This window comes from Sinohyriopsis cumingii, chromosome 6 (assembly GCF_028554795.1).
Source record: "Sinohyriopsis cumingii isolate HCF-2022 chromosome 6, ASM2855479v2, whole genome shotgun sequence".
Classification (NCBI taxonomy): domain Eukaryota; kingdom Metazoa; phylum Mollusca; class Bivalvia; order Unionida; family Unionidae; genus Sinohyriopsis; species Sinohyriopsis cumingii.
This window is the reverse complement of record NC_142966.1, coordinates 158315538-158339699: the sequence shown is the minus strand read 5'-3', so window position 1 is coordinate 158339699 and position 24162 is coordinate 158315538. Positions and strand designations below refer to the sequence as shown.

The following is a 24162-nucleotide window of genomic DNA, read 5'->3' as shown; positions in this document are numbered from 1 at the left end:
ACCCTCCCAAATTTGGCATGAATTTCACGACTTTTTCAGCGATTCACAGATTTATGCCGTAAGCCAAAAATTCTCGAATTCTCCAATTCTCAATTATTTTAAATGTTTAATAAAATAACCGATTTCCTGTTAAGTGCTAGTCGTGACATTTGCAGTTTCCGAAACGGTCCAGTACTGCTGGTCGCGATATTAGAGATCTGCAGCCACTTAGTATAGTTGGCACGGTAGCAAGCATTTTAGCCTATTTAAATCTATATATATGAGTAGTTTTACAAATGCTTTTGAGAGAAACAGGGGCCTAACCGGAATTTTGCTCTGCGCATGCATCACCAACACTGATTTGAGTTATCGTTTAGCATCGCATGTAGGATCTTGAAAATGTCTTGACCAACAAGGAAAAAGAAATCTATTGCTCAAAAAGTGAAGTTTAATTTGGCATGTATCAAAAATTGGCAGTGCATTCTGCCATAAAACATTGATATTCATCATGTTTTTTGCACTCAGTGTGCCATCGCAGAGACGATGTGAGGAAGCACATCGGTTGCAAAAAAACACGTATAGGTTGGGAAAATTAAGAATTTGCAGATTTCAGCTTTGGAACATTTTAAGCCATCGGCGGAAGACCTGCAAGCTACCAACGTTGAAGCATTATTTGTGAGTTTTTTTGTCGAACACAATCTGCCTTTGTCAGCTGGAGACCATGCTAAATATTTGTTCCAACAAATGTTCCCGGACTTGGAAAATCGCTTCCAAATTTTCCTGTGGAAGAACCAGAAGTGCTGCAGCTCCTGTGCATTCCTCACAGCAACAGTGACAGCGAAAGAGTATTTTCTCTAGTGAGGAAAAATAAGACAGACTTTAGGGCCTCCTTAGCTGCAGAAAATTTGTCAGCAATTTTGGTCACCAAGATCAATCAGCAGGCAAGAAGTCTGAACTGTTTAGAAAACAAATTTATGATCAAGCAGTTGAGGAAGTTCATAGTCTGCCACAGTCTCATGTCTTGATAAATAAATGTTTCTGCATATATGTAGTGTTTTACTTTTATATTGCGATCTTGATATAGTGTAGTATTGACGGTCAGAGTGGATGGAGTTATTGTCATGGTATTTTTCACTAATTCATGTCCATATTCACAACTTTTTATCCCTATTTTCACTAATTGTGAGCCTGGAAGGTTGGCAGCTATGTTGGAATATGGGCCTATGTCATCAGGGTCTTGAATTGTCAAATGTAATATACCATCATTGTCAAATGCAGGTACACGTATGCAAATATACTATCTCGAGTCTCTATCGATAAAATAGTAGCCTAAGATCAAAAGTCACTGTTAGGTTTGTGTATTACTAAGACTATTTTTGCTTTTCAGCTGAGGTATTTCTTCTACGTACTTGATGCCATTTCTAAAAAAAAGGGTTGGTCTGATCACTACACAAAGCTTTAATTTAGTTAGCATTTACCAAAATTTCATAAAGATGTGGAGTGGTCAGATTATCGAGTACGTGTTTACTTTTTAATAAATAAACATAAGAATTTCTTTACATTTGTTTTTTTTTTATTTTCAGGTGCAACTGACAAGAAAATTCCATTATGGCTTCACCTACTCCTTCTCAGAGTGACACCACAACATCTGCTTCGAACTCTTCAGACACGGAGATGGATCCTGCAGGTAATGGTCCCAACACAAGATGTCCACTTTGCCACGAAACATACACAATTCCAAAAGTTCTGAGCTGCTTTCATACATTCTGTCAACCATGTCTGGAGAAAATTCAGGAGCTGCCCGACAAGATCACATGTCCTGAATGTCACATGGATACATATCTTGGGGCCAGTGGGCTTACTGGCCTTTTGCCTGATTATGCAGTGAGTAACCTTCTTGAAACTACAGCCCTCGTTACCAGTGCCTTACACTGCACCGGCTGCAAAAGTAAAGACACCAATGCTGTGGCACGCTGCTTTGATTGTGCCAATTTCCTTTGTGCCAACTGTGTCATGGCACACCAGTTTATGCATTGTTTTGAAGGTCACCGTGTCATTAGTCTTGGGGAACTCCAAGGGAACAAGGAGGATGGAAAGTCAGAAAAGCCGATTTACTGTCCAAGACATAAAGGGGAGGTTTTAAAGTTCTATTGTAAAACTTGCTCCCAACCCATATGCAAGGAATGCACAGTGTTTGACCATGCCCGTGGGCATGAATGCCAGTTTATCATGGATGTTGGAGACAAGCAGTTAGATGTATTGCGACGTGTTGAGGACGATGCCAAACTCAAGGTCAATGAGCTTCGAAGTTCAACCAAAGGCATCGAGCATATTTTGAACCGTCTGCAGGTCCAGTATCACAAAGCGCAGAATGATATCAATGACACTTACAACTTTTATCGTGCAATGCTGGAAGAGAGGAAGCAGGACTGCCTGAAAGAATTGGACCAGGTATTTAATGCCAAGCAGGTAGCAGTGAGTACCTTGGCACAAAAGATTCAAGAAAATATAGACAGGCTTTATCAGGGAACTGAATTTGTTGAGAAAATTACAAAGTACGCAACAAACACAGAGGCCTTGATGTTCAAGAATCTAATTGAACAGCGGTTCCAAAACATCTTCAATTTCACACCAGATGTCAACAATCACCAGTATTTTGATATAGAATTCATATCTAACTTCCAGGCCATCCAAACTGCAGTGAGAAACACATTTGGCTACATCCGAGAGGGAGATGAAATTCAAGGCTTGATTCCTAAGCCACTCCCCATTGCAAGGCCAAATGGAGTCATCTCCACACCTGGAACCATATCGCCACCTCTCACAAATGGACACATTTTTGATACTCCAGGTGACCCAAAGGACTTTGTATCAACCAACACTCTCATGTTCCCTCCAGCAGATACCAATTTCTATGAAAAGTGGTCCAGTGGTTTGGACATTTTTCAGAATGGTATTGATGTGTTCTCTACCAGTAGCTATCCCATAATGGATTTGACCAATAAACTGATAACCACAAGTCTGTACCCACCCAAGTCCCAGATCAAGAGACAGAAGATGATCTATCATTGCAAATTTGGGGAGTTTGGAGTGATGGAGGGTCAATTCACTGAACCAAGTGGTGTCGCAGTAAATGCCCAAAATGACATAATTGTTGCAGATACCAACAACCATCGGATCCAAATCTTTGACAAGGAGGGTCGTTTTAAATTTCAGTTTGGAGAATGTGGTAAACGTGATGGCCAGCTTCTGTACCCCAATCGTGTCGCTGTGGTCAAGACATCTGGTGACATAATCGTCACTGAAAGGAGCCCAACACACCAGATTCAGGTGTACAACCAATATGGGCAGTTTGTACGAAAATTTGGGGCCAATATCCTCCAGCATCCAAGAGGAGTCGCCATTGACAACAAAGGAAGAATCATCATTGTGGAGTGCAAAGTTATGAGGGTGATAGTGTTTGATCAGTATGGAAATGTCCTCCACAAGTTTGGCTGCTCAAAGCATTTGGAATTTCCAAATGGTGTTGTTGTGAATGACAAAGAGGAAATCTTTATCAGTGACAATCGTGCCCATTGCGTCAAGGTGTTCAACTACCAGGGAGCATTCTTGCGTCAGATTGGAGGGGAAGGAATCACCAACTACCCCATTGGTGTTGGAATCAACAGCGCTGGTGAGATCCTGGTTGCCGACAATCATAACAACTTCAACCTTACCATCTTCACCCAAGATGGCCAGCTTATCAACGCCCTTGAGAGCAAGGTCAAGCATGCACAGTGTTTTGATGTAGCACTCATGGATGATGGCTCAGTTGTTCTTGCAAGCAAGGACTATAGACTCTATATCTACAGATATGCACAGATTCCAAGTCTTGGAATGTGAGGCTTGGGGACAAGACAGTTTTAAAAAAGGGTCGAAAACATTCTTATGATCAGATCTGAAATAGACTTACTTGAAGATTTTGTCCCAGATATGCTCTGGAGTTGGTCCAGAAGCCAATGTTCAGGTTGAGAGGTAGAAGTTAGGTATTTGATAACAGTGCAAGGTATATTTTGGCTGCAACAAGATGTGTATCAAGATTTTCTCTTTTTTTTGGACCAAGGTCAGATCAAGGTTATTGTTGATGAGCTTTTGAACAAAAATTGATTTGGTTTTTCATGGCCATGATCCTGATTGGTCAATGTTCAGCATAATTAATGCAGCCATATTCTTGTTTGTTATATTTTGTTTAAAAAATTTGTAAAACTACAAAAAAAATTCCAAAAAAGGATATGAACTAGTCAATTGTATACGAGATTGCAATTCCACATCTTGCTGTCTGATTCTTGCATTGGTCTTGCAATTTGATGGCGGACCAGTTGCAGTTAGTTGCAGGTCAGTATTTTGCCAATAATGTGTATGCATTTTTTCTTCAATTTCCAATTGTTGTTGCCATGGTAACTGTTTTCAAAGTGGTTTCCATGATAACATTTTTTCAGCCACCACCAGTCCACCATATTCTGTTATTATTTATCATCAAAATGTTACTATTTTATTACATTGTGATAGCATAGATAACTGTTTCATGTTGTGCCTATCCTTATTTTTGTTCCTGCACAGCTGAATAGGTATTTAAAAATGCTGGCTTGTTTTTTTTTTTTTCTTTTGTAAAAATGTGATGTTATTATTTAATTTAGTTTTGCATGGTGTTTGTTTGTAATTGGTAATGGTTAAATACAATCATTATATATTGTTTCCCCTTTATTTGCAGTTATTTGTCTGATTTACTTAGTTTATTTCCTTAGATGTTTATTGCATACATGTTGTCAAGCTATTCTATTGACCATCAGTTTAAGCTAGACTCTTTATTTTTAGTATAAGCTACCTACCTCACCCAACGCAATATCGGCACTTTGAAGTTCCCTCATAACCTGCATTGGCTTGCATTATACAAGAGTTAATTTGAGAAAATCTGAGATTATGTATTTGTCGTTTATTAAAAAATCAAAATTACATAGAAAACAGCAATATTTTATGTCTGTTAATGAATTTCTTCTAGTCTAGATGGCATATGGTTTAAATAACTTTTCTACCTTTTAAATTTCTGGTAGTCACATTGGTTTTGTTTGATAACACTTCTTATGAAGAAAAAACTTGAATAATGGGGTAAGGAAATTTTGAAAGGCACATTGTTACAAACATTTAAACTTTTTGGCATGATCATAGAATATGAACTTGGTGAAGTGTTAGTTTAAACTGTTTAGTCAAGTTATTTGGCTATGAGCCTGTGGAAAGAAAAATTGTTAAACAGAATTAAGATCAAGGAAATAATTTTATCCCAAATCATGGTCTTATAGATGGCAATTTGAGATGAGGTTTCTTTAGTTAACAATTCTACATTTCTCTTGTTATTTAATAAATAGTGCATGGATCTGAGAGCCTTGCATCAGTCACCCTGAAAAGGTTTATGTATCCAAGCAAAGCAGAGATCCTTGCACCTTTTCTGAGGTAACTGACTTGTTTTTAACCTGTCATGAGGCACTGTACAATGTACAGTACATTATGCTGAAGAATAATCTATCCATTTTTCTAGGGAAATAATTTAGCAATGTGCAGCTGTCCTCGTGATTTGTATATAGAATTGAACCAGTCAGTCCATAGCACATTTTATGGACTTGTTGAGTTACAAGGGATGAAGAAAGAACTTTGGTGTACAAATATTAATAGACATCTTCAGTAGCTACATGCCAGCTGTGTTGACGTCAAATCCAACTAGCTGTCACATCAGATTTTTAGCAGATCACAATGTATTTGCATAAAGTTGACTGATCACTGCATTCTAGTTACTTGTTACTAGTTGTCAGGCATTGATGATCGCCACACTCCACTTACCTATTACTAGTTGTCAGGCATTGACGATTTTAAATTCCAACAGCCTCGGCACACTCTCAGGTTTATCTTTGTGTGTGTGGATTATTACATTATACTGTCTGGAATTTAAGCATTGTGCGACCATAAAATGGAATGGTTTCTGATGGTCTGACACCTTAGCTAATTTCACTACGTGACAGTTACAAAATCTGCTGTTATAACTGCTTTGTAAACTTTTTAATGTGGATTTAATTTTACTCTTTAATAAAGTGGTGACGATATGATTTTATAAAAAAAATTGTGCTAATTAGTAGTCGTGATTACATCTAATTTAGGAATTCACCAATTATGTGTGGTAGCATATTTACATATACACAGAGCTAACAAAGCCTTTTGTTTCCACCAATCAGTGTAGACTTCGATCTGTTGATTAACAGCATATTTACATATACGTAATAACTAAACTTGTGCTTTCAACCATCAGAGTAGACTTTTTAAAAAGTATGTAGCAGATGATCTTTTTACATAGTTTGAAACCAGTGGTAAAACAAAAAGACCCTTATTAATAGGCAGACAGTAGATCCTGATGAGATAGCAGGTCAGAATTTGCTTCGTTTTGAGATTATGGGTGAGAAAAAAAGTGCCCTTTATCAATTGAGACAAAAAGTTTTACGAAGTATCTGATGCTATATTCTGATCGAGCATGTGGACATTTCCTATTCAATGCCATTACATATTGTACGGTTATTTTTCATACATTCTCATCTTAAATGCTATGGTAATAACTAAATTGGCACCTAAATGGTACATACAAAGGATATAAAGGGTAAAATATCTAAATTTGTTAAATATATGCAGAAAGGCAGGAAATCATTGACATTGAATAGATATATAAAAAAAATTACCAACAACTTTGGCCTTGTTTTCATGGTGACATAAACCCAAGTTGGAGCACTTACGTGTTGGTCAGCACGATTTTAATGTCATTAGGTCATGCAGGACAATGGTCGTGTGATGAAAGAAATATATATTCTACTATTCTGCATCATTGTTTTACACCAAGAAACAGTTGTACACAATTATGAATGTGGAAAAAGTTGGACTTGTTTGTGTTTACTGGACTAGGGTCATTGCAGTGTATAGTGTTGAAACATAATATGAATCAGTGCAGGACATGAAATAATGCTGTTTCACAATTTTTGATAATACTCTGAAGTTATATTGTTTTACTGGAATAATCACATTTCGCGTTTTATTTTACTAGCATGACCACATCTACAGTTCCATTTAAAAAAATTTTTTCCCTTTCACTGTCCTATTCAGGGGTTAGGGGATGGATGTTCAATCACTTAATTGTGCCTCATGTCGTTTGGCTATTTATCAATGTTAACATTTTTAGAGTTGGCCTCTGTCTTAACCAGGTTCTGAAATCCTTCATGTAAAAGCCATCTTGTATATAACACACAATTTATTCCCATTCTAATCTTTGGTTTTAAACAGAAAAGATTTTAGATTTATATTCCTTTGTAATATTGGTATATCTTGCATCATTTAAAAAGTGATGGCTGTTTTTTTGGTTCATTAAAGGAAACATTGAATAAGTGCTATATAGAACTTTCCTACACTTGTTCTTTCTTTGCAATTTTGTCCATCGGCAGGTAGTAAATTTAGTAAATCTTGTTGAAATGTGCTGAGTATTTTAAGGAAAAAAAGTTTTGCTTACCTATGCATTTTAGTTTGCACTCCCAAAAGGAACTATGATGCCTAATACCAGTATGTTTTCCTTTTCTTTGTTGTTTTTTTAGTTTCATTTTTTTCATGGAATTAATGTTTCAATATGGGTTGTCTGTTGCATTCTTGCCTACAGCTGTTTATGACATTTCTGTGCTTCAGTATTACCATAACCATAATCAGACTTGGCTGTTACATGCAACTGCATTGAAGAAATAAAAAAGAAGGGTCATTTTGAGGATGCAGGATTTACAGAATTCATGACAATGTATGAAACATCCCGAAAAATAAACCATATATGTGACAAAAAGGCATTAAATTCTTGCAAACCTTAATTACTTAAAATTTCCACTTAATTTGAGACACTAGCTTTCTTTGTGGGGGTATGGGTGTTGTCATTTCAGTTCATTTCTTCAGTAGACCAGAAATATTTGAACTCTTGAACTATTATCTAGGTGCTCTGTAACCATTCATTATCATTGTTAGAGTTAATATTTTTGGTGAAAAAACTTTTGGGGGAAATTTATTGATAAAGTATTTCCTTGTATATAATCCACGCGTTACTAAAAACAGCATAGAACCTGATCTATTTGTTATCTGATGGCAGATCTTAGACCAGTTGTCCCTTAATATAAGATATCCCATTATAGCACTCACTTTTTATAAGGCAGGTATTATGTGTGATGCATATTTTTATTACAAACCTCCTGGAGCATAATTTGATATTTATAATGTAATGGCAGGTCTTGCAACATTTGTTCCTCACTGTAAGGCACCTCATTGTAACAGTCTTGTAGAAGGCGGGTATTGTTTTGGATCTCATTACATTATGCAAAAGTTATATACAAAATAACCCAGTGTCAGGAGATCTCGCATCATGGCATATTTTTTTGGCTCCCATAAATGATGTTATAGCAGGCAATCTCTACCGTATGCATTCACTTAATAGTCGAGTCGAACTGCAAACAACAAAGATCCTGATCTGCCATAGCATAATGCTTTCACAGATCAGCTCTGTGTTGTTCTACAGATTATGTCTAACAAACTGCACAGACCCAGAATCTGCTGGCACATCATACAACAGCAGATCTGTGTGCAGTTTACAGTTGCACTCAACGTAGAAGCAAGTATATAAGGTGTATACAATCAGACATTTAGGTGTTTGACATGTGTCAAATTGTTTAGAATAGCGAAAAATGTCCAGAGAATCATGACATGGATACTCAGTCCGTTAATGTATAAAAAAAAATTCTTCTCAGTCCGTTAATGTATAAAAAAAAATTCTTATCTCGAATCTGCTTCAGAATCTACTTGTGTGTCTACATGTGTAAGTATGAACCTGATCCCATCAAATTTGTTTCTTGCCTAATCTGGACTGGTCAGTTAAATGAATCCAGTCAGTTGTGGTCATCATGGAGTTTTTGCATTGCATGATATTTGCATTGACCACTACAGCTTGTGATGTGTTTGAACAACATATTTGATAGTACATAACGTATGCTAGAGATTAGCTGGCACATAACTATATGATGGAATATCTGGGTCTGTTGTTTGCAATGTGTGCGCAGTCATACGCTACTACTGGGCATCCCATTTGTATGATTATGTTGGATGTAACTGGTCATTAAACTCGTTACACCTAGTTAATTTGTCATTAATGGGCTGCACTTTATAATTATGGAGTGGATGCATTGTGCAGTTTTCTAGAATGCATTATACATTTTTATGCTATAGAAGTTTTGAAATTCATTTTAAACCTTGCCTTGCTGTTGGGGTAGTTATTATTTTTACAGTAGCTTTTATACTGATGGTAAAAGTTGTTAAATTTGGTATTTAAAAAATGTATATGCTTTATATAACTTGTATAGTAAAGTTGACAAATTTTTTATTTTCTAATGATCTATAACAGTGGAGGTATGTCTAGCTAGAGCTGATGAGTGAAACAAATGACTGTTTTCACTGTATGTCTTTATAGATGCAATTTTCTGACATTGGATCTGCATGAATTAATTTCTTTTCCTGTCATTTTTTTAATGCATTTACAATTCTTGCAAACCTTGTGCATGTCACCTCCTCTAAGCCTGAGATGCACTTCATTTGTGGTATTATGATTTTTTAAAATTCTTGCTCAGACATGTGTTGTCATGGCAACATGTCATTTTGGGAACAGGAATTATTTTTGTATCCATTGTCGTTAAGTGTGTAGTTTGCTTCAACACTAAATGGTTGTGCTCTGATTAGAGTTGTAACCCATATTTGGTCTTCCTCAGTTGTTAATACTGTTGTTAAATCCAAGTACTGGCCTTAAGTGACAAAATCATCATCATTGAATTTTCTATCATATCAAAGGTTATTATTATTATTATTATTATCATTATTATTGTTATTTTGGAACTATACAGCATCAATTGCTTAACTTTAAGCAGAAATTTGATTGACTGTCATTAGTCAATACTCTCTTTTAAAGAAAAGAGAATATTATCAATAAATTACCAAAACATGTCTTGTTTCAGTTTGAGAGAGAAATGTTTTAAAAAATGATTCCAATGTGACATTTTTCCTTTAGATTTGACTGCTGAATCAAATAAAAAGAACATAGTCATGGAGGTATCTTTCAATATAACCATTGTAAATTTCTACCAAACAAAGATGGATTCTGTTTCATTTTCTACCTTGATGCTGTATATAGTTTGTTATATATGCTGTTTGGATTTAGAGAATCTAACACGGCTAATGTGTTCAGTAACATTCCTAAATAGTAATCTCTCTTTTCTCTGCTTATTTAATTCTTTTTTAAGGTTAAAAATACCACATGTAGTTCAGAATGGGAATCAAAATTAGCATTTGCGGCTTTTTTTATTATCTTCTTCCTTTTAATAATCATTCTCATAATCAAAGAAACAGGTGCTTGTGCAGCACTCACTGTGAGTGAGGCTGCCATTGTTCATATTGTTGATTTTACGCAGAACTACTCGTCAGGAAAAAGTTAAACCATTTTGAAGTACAGATGGGATTTCCCATTTCATGCATTGATCATAACTTAGTCAAAATAGTTTACTTTTATAAACTCATGGGCCATTTTTGCAGAAGTGTTTGCTGTTCATATGTTGACACAAAAGGATGGTAAAGCCAAAGTGACCTATTATAGTTTCAGAATGATTTGACCTAATTTTTCTCTGATCTTAGTTATCTTTCATTTGTAACTTGGAATAGTTTTTTAAGCTATAAATTCAACACTGAATATTATTTTATTATTTGGTTCTTTATTCAGACTCTAATAATTTTTGAATATGGTAACAGATATCAATATTACAGTATAGCAGAACATGCACAAATATTTTTTGAAGTGGAAATTTAGTTTGGCCGAATATCATGCCTGAATCTGGATTGTCAACAATACTACAAGGCAGTATATGTTAATAAATCACTTGCTGGTTTTTGAAATATTTCCTTGTGAAACTTTAGCTTTGGGCATTGTGGATTGTGCTTTGGAGAGAAATAAGTCCAAATTCAGATTTAATTGAATTTAAGACAGTTTTGAGGAATGTGTTTGCAAAATTTGAGGGCCATAATTCCCACAGCTTCATTATTTAGTGATTATTTGCTTCAAGTTGAGGATATTGTAGAATAGGAAAAGGACATTATAAATTATGAGTCATTATTTTCCCAGAGGAAGTGTATGTGACAGAATTTGTATTTTTTTCATTAGTTTCGTGGTATATGATGTTGACATCGTTCAAATGTTATCTACTGTGGATCAATCATTTTATATTAAGATGCAATTATCCAGTTTTCTTTACTGCTCAATCACCTTTGTTTTTACAAGATTTTTTTTTTACTTGTTGCTCTCAACTTTGTTATTCCTTCCAGTTATATCGCCTCTTTCCCCAGTGTTGTCCCTAGCCTGTTTAATGAGGGTGCTTTACTCTGTACTTCCTGTGCCACCCATCAGGGTGGCCTTCGCATGTCACCAGAAATTACTGCATTGTGTAAGGTAACATTCTATGCATGCATTTTAGATGTCTGCTTGGCATGGTTGACCCTCATATGCCAGTGGAGTGCAAAAAGTGCTTGCTTTTGCAAAAAGTGTTTTTATAAGAGACTTATCTGCACATAAACCGCCTTTACAGGTTGATTGACGATGTTTAATGGTACATCAGCACATAATAGGTCAACCAGTGCCATTTCCAAGTTAAAATAAAGTAAAAGACGGATTAAAGTCATCAGGACCATACCCCAAGTTGGCCTATGGACAACACTGCTTCCACCCCTCCATGACATTAAGCATTCTTGAGATATTACATATCATGTTATACCATATATATTTGCTTACAAGTTGTGTCAAACTGCCAACAACATCGATCCTGATCTGCCATAGCCTAATGCTCCTGCAGATCAGGTTCAATGTACTGATTACTCCTAATAAACTGCATTGATGCAGATCTATTAGCGCATTATGTGATGGCAGATCTGGATCTGTGCAGTTTGCAGTTGGACTCGACTTAATAAGCGAGTATATACGTTTGCTAACTTGTTGATAATTGTTTCTTTTGACTTAAAAAGAACTGTTCACGGCATTTGCTGACACTACAACAACCAAAAAATATTTGTGCCATTATGGTATGCATAACCATACTTGCAAAAATAAAATTGATTTGAACATGGATATAAACATGTACATATACATGCTTTCAAGTTCAGGGTTTTAAACATATACATTATGTGCTTTAACTTATGATATTGACGTCAGTATTTTTGCATATTGTGTAAATGTGTTTGTTGAATTGACACGTACTGCTGAATGTGTAAATCTTTAGCATACTCAAATTGAGGAATGTATATTGGCCTCGATTATTTTGTGTCGAAGTATAAATAAATCGCCATAGTAGTTTACCTGGTGCTGTTTTGCGTCATGAAAAGCCGGGGTTTAGTACTCCTTCAAGCTTTGTATGTAGTCTTTAACTGTGATTAAGGTTGTTCACACTGCCTTTCTTTTTTCTAGAATGGAATTGCACCAGAAAACGTAACAATTTACAGTTTTTAAAAAGTTTGTAAATCTTTGCATCTGTTGGACACAGGTCTGAAACCTGTAAGTTTGGATCTATGTTGCATTGTCGATATGCGATATTGTACGTGTTTTTGTATTGTGTTTTCTCCTTCTTCATATCCTAATGTGGCGGGAAATTTAATTTTGATAAATCATATTTTTGGTGATCAGATCTTGTGTATTTTGGATTGCCAAAAGATCTGACCTAACCTTGAATGATGCTGACAGCTTTTTTTATTTGATTACAAATTCATTTTGCAAGTTGATAAGAATTTACAGTTAAAAAGTCTTTGTCTTTAATGTGTTTTTTGTTTCTTCTGAAAATAGATGTGATAGAGTGATGATTTTAAAAAAAGTATGAAAATATTGCTGTAATTCAAAAGTCCATTTGCAAGAAAAACTGATTTATTTTTAGAGTTCCATTTTTTTTGTATTTGCAATATATTGAAAGACTTTAGCATTAGAAATGTGGTTATCTACCAATTTGTGTGAAAATTCGGTAAAATAGTATTAAAACAGTCAATTAGCTTCTTTTAAAATTTGTGAAAAAGTCCCAAACTTTGAATTTTCGTTGTCACACTGTTGAATTTTCAGCATCACTGTCACACTGTTGAGTAGCATTTGATAGATGCTGTATAGTAAAAAGTGTTGGTTTTATGTTGCTTTTTTGTATTGCATGTTAAACAAACTGGTGCAAATACTTTTATAGAAAATCCAGATGGTTGCTTGTTGAAGTTGGTTGAAAGGTAAGGTTGATGTTGATTTTCTGTTTGAAAAGAGTTTTCTTTATACCTTGAATGAACTGAAAAAAAGGGCTTCTTGATTGGTAAGATTTTTTAAAAACAAAATCATGAAACAGACGGCTTCAATTTTTTTTGTTCATTAATTTATTTTTGTTGTTAATTACAGAGTGAAACTGATGATTTTGTGGAACATCTTCATTAATTTACTTTTACCTGTAAGTGAAAAATATGAAGAAAGATTTACGTTGTTTATCATCAAAACACCATTGTTTTCCAAAGAATTGAAGGAAGCGTGTCTGTTTCATGTTTTTGTTAAAGGCTAGAACATGAAAAGTTCCATGTATAAAACTGTCCTCGTTTCTTACTTGAAAGATAAACCACATAGCATAGTAAACTGTGTTACAAAGGAGGAAGTTATGCCTTCAGTATTGGATATCAGAGAATGCCTTGAAAGGGCAGGTTTATACAAGAACAAATGGACAGGCACCTTATTTTTAAAAGTTGCTGTATTATACTGTTAGCTTCCAAATGTTGTCTTTTTTGCCAGGGGCCTTCCATTTGAGTTATAAATGCCTGCCAAAATACATATTGCAGTCTTTTTCTTTTTTATAAGTAATATATCTATATATGTTTTGTAGTTTTGTAGGCTTTGTCAGGTAGACATAGAATTATTGTTGTTTGATTAATCAATTTTTACAAGATATTTGAATGCCATATAATTATCACTATTAATATAGACGTTGTTTTTCATGCTTCATTCCACAAATAGTTTCATTATTTTTGCAGATATTAAAATGATTATCAGATCAAATTTTTTATGACTGTAGTAGGATTATAAACTGTTGATATTACTCCGAGCATGAGATGAGTTTTTTCATCTGTTTCATATTTCTTTGTCTGCTCATTAAGTAAAGGATAAAGAAAATAAGGTAAAGCTATAATGCAGAATTGAATTGCTTTTGCAATAAAGATCCATTGTGACTCCATTTTTTACTTCAGGAAATGATAGATTCATATGGGTAGAAGAAAGTGTCCAGGATTTTAAAAATGTTAGGTTTTCATGCTAAATTGGTTTCTGAAGTTGGACATTTTAGAAAAGTAGTCATCAAATCTGATTACATATATTCTGCTTTTGTAAAAATGTGTACTGAAGTTAATGTTCCATACTAAACTTATTAAACAGACAGTTTGCATGGGTATGCGAGATCCTTGCCAAATGAGGCATTTTAAACACCAGACCAAAATTTTCCAAAATTTGGAAAAGGGATTTAATTTGCCACACTAGATGACATGATGATGATTAGGTGTAATGTTTTATTTAAACATGTACATATTAAATTTCCGATTGCAAAATGCCCCCAGTATCTGCATCTTAGGCTTCAAGAAATTTCTGTTCAAATTAATTTTGAAATTGGGAGAATGTTTTTATTGTTTCGTGTCCAGTCTATTTGACCAAAGTACCTTCTATTGATAACATAGATCATTGAAGGATTTTTCATGACCCTTGTATGGCCAAGATCTTGTGAAGCCACACAGGTCTGTTTAAACAAGACCTACAAGTACGAGTCATTGCTGTTCATTGTATTCAAAGATTCAGTTAATTTAAATAGAGATCTGTTTACAGCAGATCTAATAGGCACATCTACAAGGTCATCTTTACTGATCTTTTGATATATTCAACCAAATTACACTTTCAAAATTTCTGAATGTGTTTAATGCCATTCAGCACCATGTTACTAAAAGTAACTTTCCCCAACTTGAACTGCAGTGTTCTATGGAATTAGATACTAAAAACAAATGAACCATGCATTCTGTAGGACACCAAGAAAGCATGACTTTTTATCAGTCTCCACCAGATCTGTGATTTTGGCGTTCTTGATTTTAATGAGATTGACTTGTGATTTCAACTATTTAGGGTAGACCCAATCTACTTCCTCATGATTGGTGGCAATCTTGGTCTCTGTTGGGTTCATAAGGAATAGGGTAGATGCAATCTATGAACTTGGGACTGGTGGCAAATCTTGGTCTCAGATGGGTACACAAAATTTAGTTCGTCCTATCTATAAATACCTCATTATAGTGCAGTATCAGATAACACGGGCTTATTCATGGGTTCCAATTTTTCAAATGAATTTTTTTATATTGAACCTGCCTGAATAAAAGCTGACCTTTCTTAACATGCAACACTGATCCCCATGACTTATAATAAGGGGTGGGTAAATACAGTGTAAGCAATAACTTTTTTTCACATCGAAGCTTTACAATGGAGGATTGAGTGATAGTTTACCTTGGATTCTTTATTCCTTTTCTCCGAAGATGTATGGCTGATATGGTTGACTATTTTTTCCCGAGCATTTTGACCTTTACTCATTGACATCATTCATTGACTAAAACATAATACTTTTTTTTAAATGAATTCAGTTGAAATTTTGGGATGAAAGATAAATCAATCATAACACTTAGTATGCATGAACGAAAACCTTGTTGACTAAGCAATATATCTTTTTTTAATGGTTTTGTTGACTATTATTTAAAAAAAAAAAGAGAAAAAGAATCACAAAGTATTTGCTACATATTTATGGTTTACTTTCTGTTGTGTCTTTTTTTATATTGAAAGTAGTTTAACTTGTTTAATATGACTCAACAGAGTCCATTTCTAGGCATGGGTATTGTACGAGATTAGTTGTGATTATACATGTAGATTTAGTGGTAGATTTTTCCAGGCAGAGGCATTCAAAATTAGAAATAATTACTTGCTTTGAATTATCTATCCATCACATATGCAAATCAGATGTGATCGGATAATGTTTTGTTGAAGAAAAAGGTACAAAAGTTGTGGATAAATAAACCCCTTTGTTTTTGCATTGCTAGTTTTTACCTTTTTCTTGTACATTAACTTGTCCCTTAAACTTGAAAAGACGGAATGTTTGTAAAAGTAGACAACTTGAATATTTTCTGATAAGTTGATGTTTGTTTTAGAGCGATAAAATGGGACTAATAATTTAGGCAGAAAAGTCCTTGTGTAGGTTGTGTGAATTGTGTGGCTTTTGCAAGGATTTTTTAATCAGATGTGATTGTGTAAATGAAATAACTACTCACTGTTTGTAACTAGAACAGCTACCAGTTCCATCTGTACTTGCTTTAAAGTCGGATGCAACTTCAAATTGCATAGACCCCGATCTGCCATTTCATAATGTGCCCACAGTTCTGGGTCTATACAGTTAGGAGTAGTCTATTGAACAAACAACAGAGCCTGATGTGGGGTACACATGATGGCAGATCAGGGTCTGTGTTGTTGGCAGTTGGACCAGACTTGTAAGGGAGTTCATACGGTAGCTAATGGGACTCCTTAGCTATGCAATTATTAGAGAAAGCTCCTATAAATAAATGTGTATATAATGTTTGGAAAATCATTTGAAATGCCTCTGTCTGCTAGTTATTTTGTTTGGTGGATATTGTTGCGCATTGGCTTTTGACATTTCATTTTAACAATAGGTGTATAGAGTGTTTTAGTAGATGCTGGTACATTTTTCAACTTAAACAGTTTAACTGTTTTGATGTAAACATATTTAAGTTTCTACCAAATTAATAATTTTTCCATTTTAGTGAAAATTTCTGTTCCGATATGAAAATTATACTCACAAGATAGACAGGTTTTGTAGTTTTGGAATTTGTCATGAATATGTAATTGTTAACACTGATATTTTGAGGTAAAGTGATCTGGGATATTGTACTGCATAGGCAATATTTTTATCTCTACATTGCCTAAAATTAGCACTCACCATACTCGGTGAATGTTTCAAAAAATTAAATTGGGACACAATTTAAAATTGGAAAGATTTATAACAGTGAATTTCTTAAAATTCATATATTTGTAAACAAGACAGTGTAAAAAGTGTTATGTTTGCATAATGTCATTAATTTAACTTTATTTAATTTCCGTGATGTTTTCATTGTCTAAAAAGGATTGGAAATTTTGTAACATTTATACAATCAATGTTGTAACAATGACCTTGTGTGTGTAAATGAAAAGTTCTGTAGGCACCTATCTATACATATATCATTGCAAGATTACTAATACAGTAAAATATGTCTTGAGAGACCAAGATCTCCTTGAAGATTTATTGGTTATTTAGTGTTATGAAAACCTGTCTTGAAAGACCATTATTTTAGCAAAAAAGGTGGTCTTTGATGTGTTTTACTGTATATACACACCATCTGTTTATAAGGACACGAGATTTTTACATATTTTGAATGGAGTGAATGGAATTTGAGTCAAGAGTTGTATTGCTAATTTCGAATTTAGCTTCTGAGAAGAAATTTAAAACTTAAAAATTATAATTTTCAGATCAGAGAAGTTTGAAAATTCATCTAATGCTGTCCTTTTTAACAATGAAAATATCCATATTAGGCTGTGTACTTTGCCAATTATTTATATTTTGTATCATCAACCTCTCGAATGTTAAGTTTATCTTTAATTATTAGAGTTTTGAAATTTTCTTTATTTGTTGCCAGTCCATGTTACTATGTATTTTGTTTAAAATTATATTATATACCTATCCAAACGTTTGTTGCAAAATATGTTCCCATTAATAGAGGGACGCCCCCACCCTACCATATTGTATCGACTCAGTATTCATATCGTGTCAGGTTATACTGGGCATGTTTAATCTTGTGCTGTCACTATCCCTTGCTCGGCTAGCCACAATGAATGAATGAAAAATTATATCAGATTTACATACAGAATATTTCAGTTCAGAATATATATTTTTGTGGATGCATTGCAAAATGCTTTTAGAATTTTTTAACTTTAGCCCAACTTTTGCGAAAATTGTTCTGTTGTTTTGTTTTTTAATCTGTTTAAGGACATGTCCAACAGTGCTTCAGTTTTTTTCCCCAGCAAAGTTGTCAAAATGGACACCTTTTGGAATAGAAGCAGTCTTTTCAAAGGAAAAGGTCACATTTTTCATCTAAAGTATTTATGTAAATGACAGCCATAGGACTTTGTACTTTTGGATTTATGAATGATCCCTTGCCAATATTTTTTTATGTAACCTAAATAACAAAAAATGGATTTAATAGAAAATAAATTGTAGTAGCTTATAATCCGGAGGGATGCATAGGGCAGGGTCTGAGAAGGGAAGTGAAGGGCAGAGGAGAGAGCATTAGGGGCAGGCGTTCCCCTCTTTCCATCCATAAGGAACAGTATTACAACGACTGATTCGTAATGGCCCTTCTTGTAGCACAAGATTGAATAAACCCAGTAAAAATGCTAATGAGATTCAGGATAACTCTGCAGTTTAAAAAAAATAGAAGACAAAAACACGGCACATAATTTCAAAAATTCAAATCATTCGTCCATGTGCTTCCATTCTAATTACTGTACAAATTCATTCTAATCGTGTAAAATATTTCTTACCAAAGTGAATACCATGTGTACTTTTTAGTCGAGTCCAGCAACATACAACATGCATATAATTTGCCAGCAGATGTACGTTCTGCTGATATCTGCCAATGCACTGCACAGTCCCAGGTCTTCTGGCTGATTATGTGATGGTAGATTTGGGTCTATGCAATTTGCAGTTGGAATCAACTTGCGGGTATATACATTTTTGCAGCGTATGATTAAAAGTTAAATGGATATCACATTACTGAAGAGCATTTGATAACTCATTAGTTGTGTCAATTTTCTGTTTCATAACCTGTATTATGTGCAATACTTTTATAATCACTCTATCACCAAAGACAGTTCATACATTTTAAGCCCCATCACAAAAAGAAAACTACTTCGGCACACCAAATCAGATACATTTCAATGAAATCTTCCTTAATAGAGTATCTTGGTGTAAAGATATGTCTATGAATCTCAAAACTGTGAGTTATCGTGACTATATCATGGCCATGTTTTCATTGCGTCTCAGTCTACCCCATGTGATACAGCTGGGTGTCTGTAAGAAATTTGTACCAGTCTTGAATTTAAAAACAAATGGAGGGTGGGGCTGAGGGACCTAACATTTATTTTTGGCCAAGAACACGATATGTCATCTTTTGTATTGAATTCTACCAGAATGTTAATGACATAGAGGAACAGGTTGCAAACTAGATGCAGAGATATCTCACCATTTTTTTTATGTCAGGTTACTTGTGGGGTGGGCGTGGTTTACTGCCAAGACTTTCTTAAATGTTTTATTGACTCACAATGATGCCAGATATAGCCACTATTAACTAAATGTAGAAAAAACCATATGTCAATCAACTTCTTGAAACCTACAAGACCTGTATCAACCAAATGTGGCACAAGGTTAAAAAATAGAAAAACCTATAGATTATTGCTTCTCAAAACCTGCTGAACAGAATTGGATCATACTTTGAAGAAGCATTTGCCATACTCATCCTCGCATGAAGACCTTTCAAATTTTAATAGATTATGCCAGCTAGGCTGCCATTGCTTTCAACAAAAACCCTTAAATGACTACTCCTAAACCAGTTAGAACAGGTGCCCTTCATATAGAGATGAAGCAGAAAATAACAAGTGGGGCTTTTAAATGTTTGTGCGTAGATAGATTTGCTGCAAATGCAAGCATCATTTGGGGTAGACTGGTTGGTGTTTTATTTGCATAGAGACTTATTCGTCCATGTGATCCTAGTCCAGATTGATGACATCCGAACTTTGACAGAAATTATTGGTATTGGGTAGGAATAATTTTATACATGACCCTGATGCAATTTTATCATTTATTTTGTAGGAGATATGAAAGTCTTTGCAACTGACTTAAAACAGATCATATCAGTGTAGTACTTTTATTTTAAATAAAATGCTAATCAAAAGTGTTGTATTTATCCATGATAACCCAGTTGCTACTTTTTTGACATTTGTGTCTGGCCCTCTGGACTCGTCATGGGTGTAATACTGTATATCATATATGGTTAAATTTGCCTTGACCTTCAAGTTGAAAGAAAAGAAATGCTCATAAATTTGGAGAAATTTGACTGATTCTTTGTATGCATTTTCTTGCCACACTTTAACTAACAGCTTTAACTTCATGTATAATGCCTTAAACATGTTTGTGATTTTTTATATATAAAAAAACTACCTTGTTAAATGGTGTACCAAGCCTGTCATTTTTAGATTTGAAATTTTGTCTTGGGATGTATTGTATACATTTGAAATCTGTCAAAGCAATCTGTATTTAAATTGGAAATAAAATACTTCCCCCCCATCTGGTATTCCGAAAATGGCTTTTCCAGTTTGATAGAGGGCCAAGACACGTGTGATAATTGATTGAGTAGGGCTATTAAAATCATGATGTCTCTAATACAACTAGTCCTCCAGATTTTTTTTTTTGTGTACTTTTTATACAGTTTAACAATTCTCTATGCTCAGAGATCAATCAAAATATATTTGACCAAAAGTTACAGAACTGTTTTGTTACATGCACATTAGTATATTGGGGTTTATTAACTTTTTTTTGTTTGTTTGCATACAAAACTTGTACAAGTACTTGAAGTTGGTTTAATCTTGAAATTTCCCAAAGTTTGGTTTGACAGCAAACATACCCCACCCAATTTCAGTGAGCAGAATTTTAAATATCTTAGGACAACATAAAAATGATCTCTTGCAACAAAATTATGGGGTTGGACTGCTAAACACAGCTCTTTGCATTTTAATTTTGGTAACGCTGTCCCTAACTGCTTCAAACCTATGCAGAGCCATATTTTGCAGATACCCCCCCCCCCTTTGGGAGGAACAACCATCACCCCGTACCTTTTTTGGTCTTGTTCTTAACAACTGTTGATGCATAAAATATGAACATATTGTTTGATTTGATCGAGAGCATAGAGGTTCTAGCTGTCTGGGATATGTGAATTTCATTCAGAATGCATAATATATTTATTCATATTTAATTATTCCTTTTCATCGGACCACGGTGTGCAACAAGATGTTCAGGATATGCATTCATCTTTGTTGCCATTTTTTTTTTACCACATTCCATTTCTTTCGTTGCATGCACATTGTCATTCATGACATTAATCACAGAGCTCAAAACGACTAATTACACATTTGCTCATCAAATTGCATGTAGAGTACGGTATTGAGTACATTATTTTGTCCTACGTAACATGCACCCAACGGTGCAAGCTCTGATCTGATATTGTGTCATGTGCCAGCAGATCAAAACCTGCACAGTTTGCTGTGCAACTGTCCTGTTAGACAGGCCTTAAAGATGGTACTACTTTCATCAGTAAAAACGGATCAGATTGTTATGAACCAGATGCATGGTGAAGAAGTCATGTGCAACAGATATCAGTGCCAATTGCGCTTTGGTCTTCTATATCCCTGTCTTGAGTCAGAAACATGGTATAGTTCCGTTGTCAATGAATGATTGCTAGACAAGTTTTTTACTTGGCAATGATTGGGAGATTTTCATGACACCTTGGCCAGGTATATATCATGACTAGTCCTTTGCATACCATAGCCATGCCCTCGCCTCAAGTTCAAGGTCACGGCAAAGGAAACATAATACTGCGGCTTGTATTATTGTGCAGTTTTAAGCCACCAAAGATATCAGAATAAACTTTGCTTGGGTATGTACCAGGACTTCATGGTGTGTTGTGTACCATGGCCATGCTTTCCTTTTGCAAGGTCAAGGTCACAGAAACTAATTCTTTGATTGTACTTTTCCCAAATGAAACCATTGAACCAACTGTGATATTATAATGAAAATTTCATATTTATTTATCATGGCTAGACAGTGGTCACATGCAGTAATATCCACTGCCTCGAGATCAAGGTCACAAGGGAAAATATATATCAATATCCTCATTCCACAAATAACTTTTGAACCACTGAATATACTTTAAACTTTAGTCCATTTTATATCTAGACAGTTTCTCTTGTATTGAGTCATGCACTCTTCCCACAAGATGAAGGTCACCACAACAAGGGATAATGCAAGTCACTGAACTATCTTAATTCATTGTCGTTCTGGCATGTTCTACCTAGATCCACACTTTTTAATACAATTTTACAACCCTTATAGAGCTATAACTACTTTGTGAAAGATGGCCAATATATCTTTTTTCTGTCTGATAGATAATACATGCCATCCTTTTGGGCCAATCCTAAATATGTCAATAAACATCAGTCGATATTATCTGTTAGCTCATGATTCCAAACACCGATCTGTAAGCACATAATGTGACAGCAAATCTGGAATGAAACCGTTCATGGGCGGGTGCATATTTTACATAGAGAAATACAGTAATGAAATCTTAAACTATATAGTCTGCAAGGTTCTTGGTATCTCCATCATATTCATGACAATGTCGCAAAGCATTCGATAGCAAAACCTTTCAGTTTTACTTGTAATGGAGGAATTGTAACGTTCAGTGTTGCTTTTCATGTATTTGTATTTCAGCTTTAATTGCTGTATGCCATCATCATTTTTTGCTACAAAGTGTTCAGTTTTAAAGTGTAGGTACAGAATAAATTGTGTTGATACATCTGAATGCATTATGTGTGTTATCTTGGCTTGGAAAATTGACACCCTCTCCGATGTGTACTACATCATTTGGTTCACTACCAGATCAATTGCATCATCAAAAATCAATTATTTGTGCTCATTTTTTTATGTTTCAAATGAAGAACGCAGTACGATTCCAGGTCAGATGCAACAGCATTTCGTGTGGATACTTGAGGACAATTTCACCTTCATTCATATATTTTTCATTAGCTGTCAAATTCAGCTGCAAATATCAGTATGTTTCAAATTAAGAAGATGCTAAATTCATTTGTAAATTGAATAATCAGATGTCCTGAGCCTGATTTTCACTTTTAGGGAGGAAACAACTTCATCAAAACATTTCTCACATGTTGGATATTAATGTCATGCAACTGAATATATAAAATATTTTAAATTCCTTGCATCAGTTTCATGAAAATTGCATGTAACATGCACAATGCTCTAAATTGACCCCTCCGTTCAAACACCCCACCCCACCCCAAAAAAAACCCACAACAATATTCAGGATCTTTTTCCAAAATGATGATTTTAGTTGGGGTAGTTTTGTGAGGAATGTTTTCTTGAAATAAATATCAGAAACCAACATTACAACTGATGCATTTGTTTCCTTAAAAATTATCCCGTTTATAGTATTTACCTTTGAGGCTAAAAAATGTATCAAATTTTAAAGAGTCAGAATTTGGGCCACATTCAGCTCTTTGCTCTACATTTCTCAAATTTCATCGATCAAACTTAACTTTTAATGAACAATATTGAATGAACTTTGTCTTTTCATTTCCTTACCAGAATTGTACCGAGTTCCATTTGATCTCTATACACTGGTTTATTAATTTTGAGGTTTAATGTTATAACATATGCTACCAACATAATTGTACAATGATTTAAATTTTATCGTCTAATCATCAGTTTTGTTACATGCGTGTATCTGATTGGTATTCAATAAAGTATTTTGTTTGCTTGAGCTGGTGTTGTTTCTTGAATAATTTGCCAGTCCAGTCCAATTTCTTGTTTTGCCTGCAAAGCATAGAGAAGTATCACTTTTTGATCATTCATGTTAGGGTTTAGCTCAATTTTAAAACCTGATGTTTTTATAGTTGTGAAATATATAATGGGTACGGGTACATTCATTGTGGGGGATGCTTATTACTATCGTCAAACCAATGCAGAGAGTTCTATATTTTCCAAAAAAAACAGCAATAGCTCACAAGCTAAAGTGACACAAGTCATTATCTTAACACATTAACCCCTTGTGCCAAGTTTACATGGCAGGAGGTAGTAGTCTACTGTC

General features: G+C 34.6%; 1 protein-coding gene across 6 annotated transcripts in view; it reads left to right on the top strand.

The window, feature by feature from the left end:
- Positions 1-24162, top strand: part of LOC149798372 (protein brain tumor-like) — a 68115-nt gene that overhangs the window by 41980 nt on the left and 1973 nt on the right. For 4 of the 6 annotated variants that reach the window (XM_089963518.1, XM_089963520.1, XM_089963521.1 and 1 more), the window contains one exon: positions 1563-23835. The exons of the other annotated variants lie outside the window; for them this stretch is intronic. In XM_089963518.1, coding sequence (XP_089819644.1) covers positions 1588-3861 — 2274 coding nt within the window. In that variant the 5' untranslated portion in view covers positions 1563-1587 and the 3' untranslated portion in view covers positions 3862-23835. Of the gene's footprint in view, positions 1-1562; positions 23836-24162 lie in introns of those variants that run through there. 6 annotated transcript variants of the gene reach the window in all.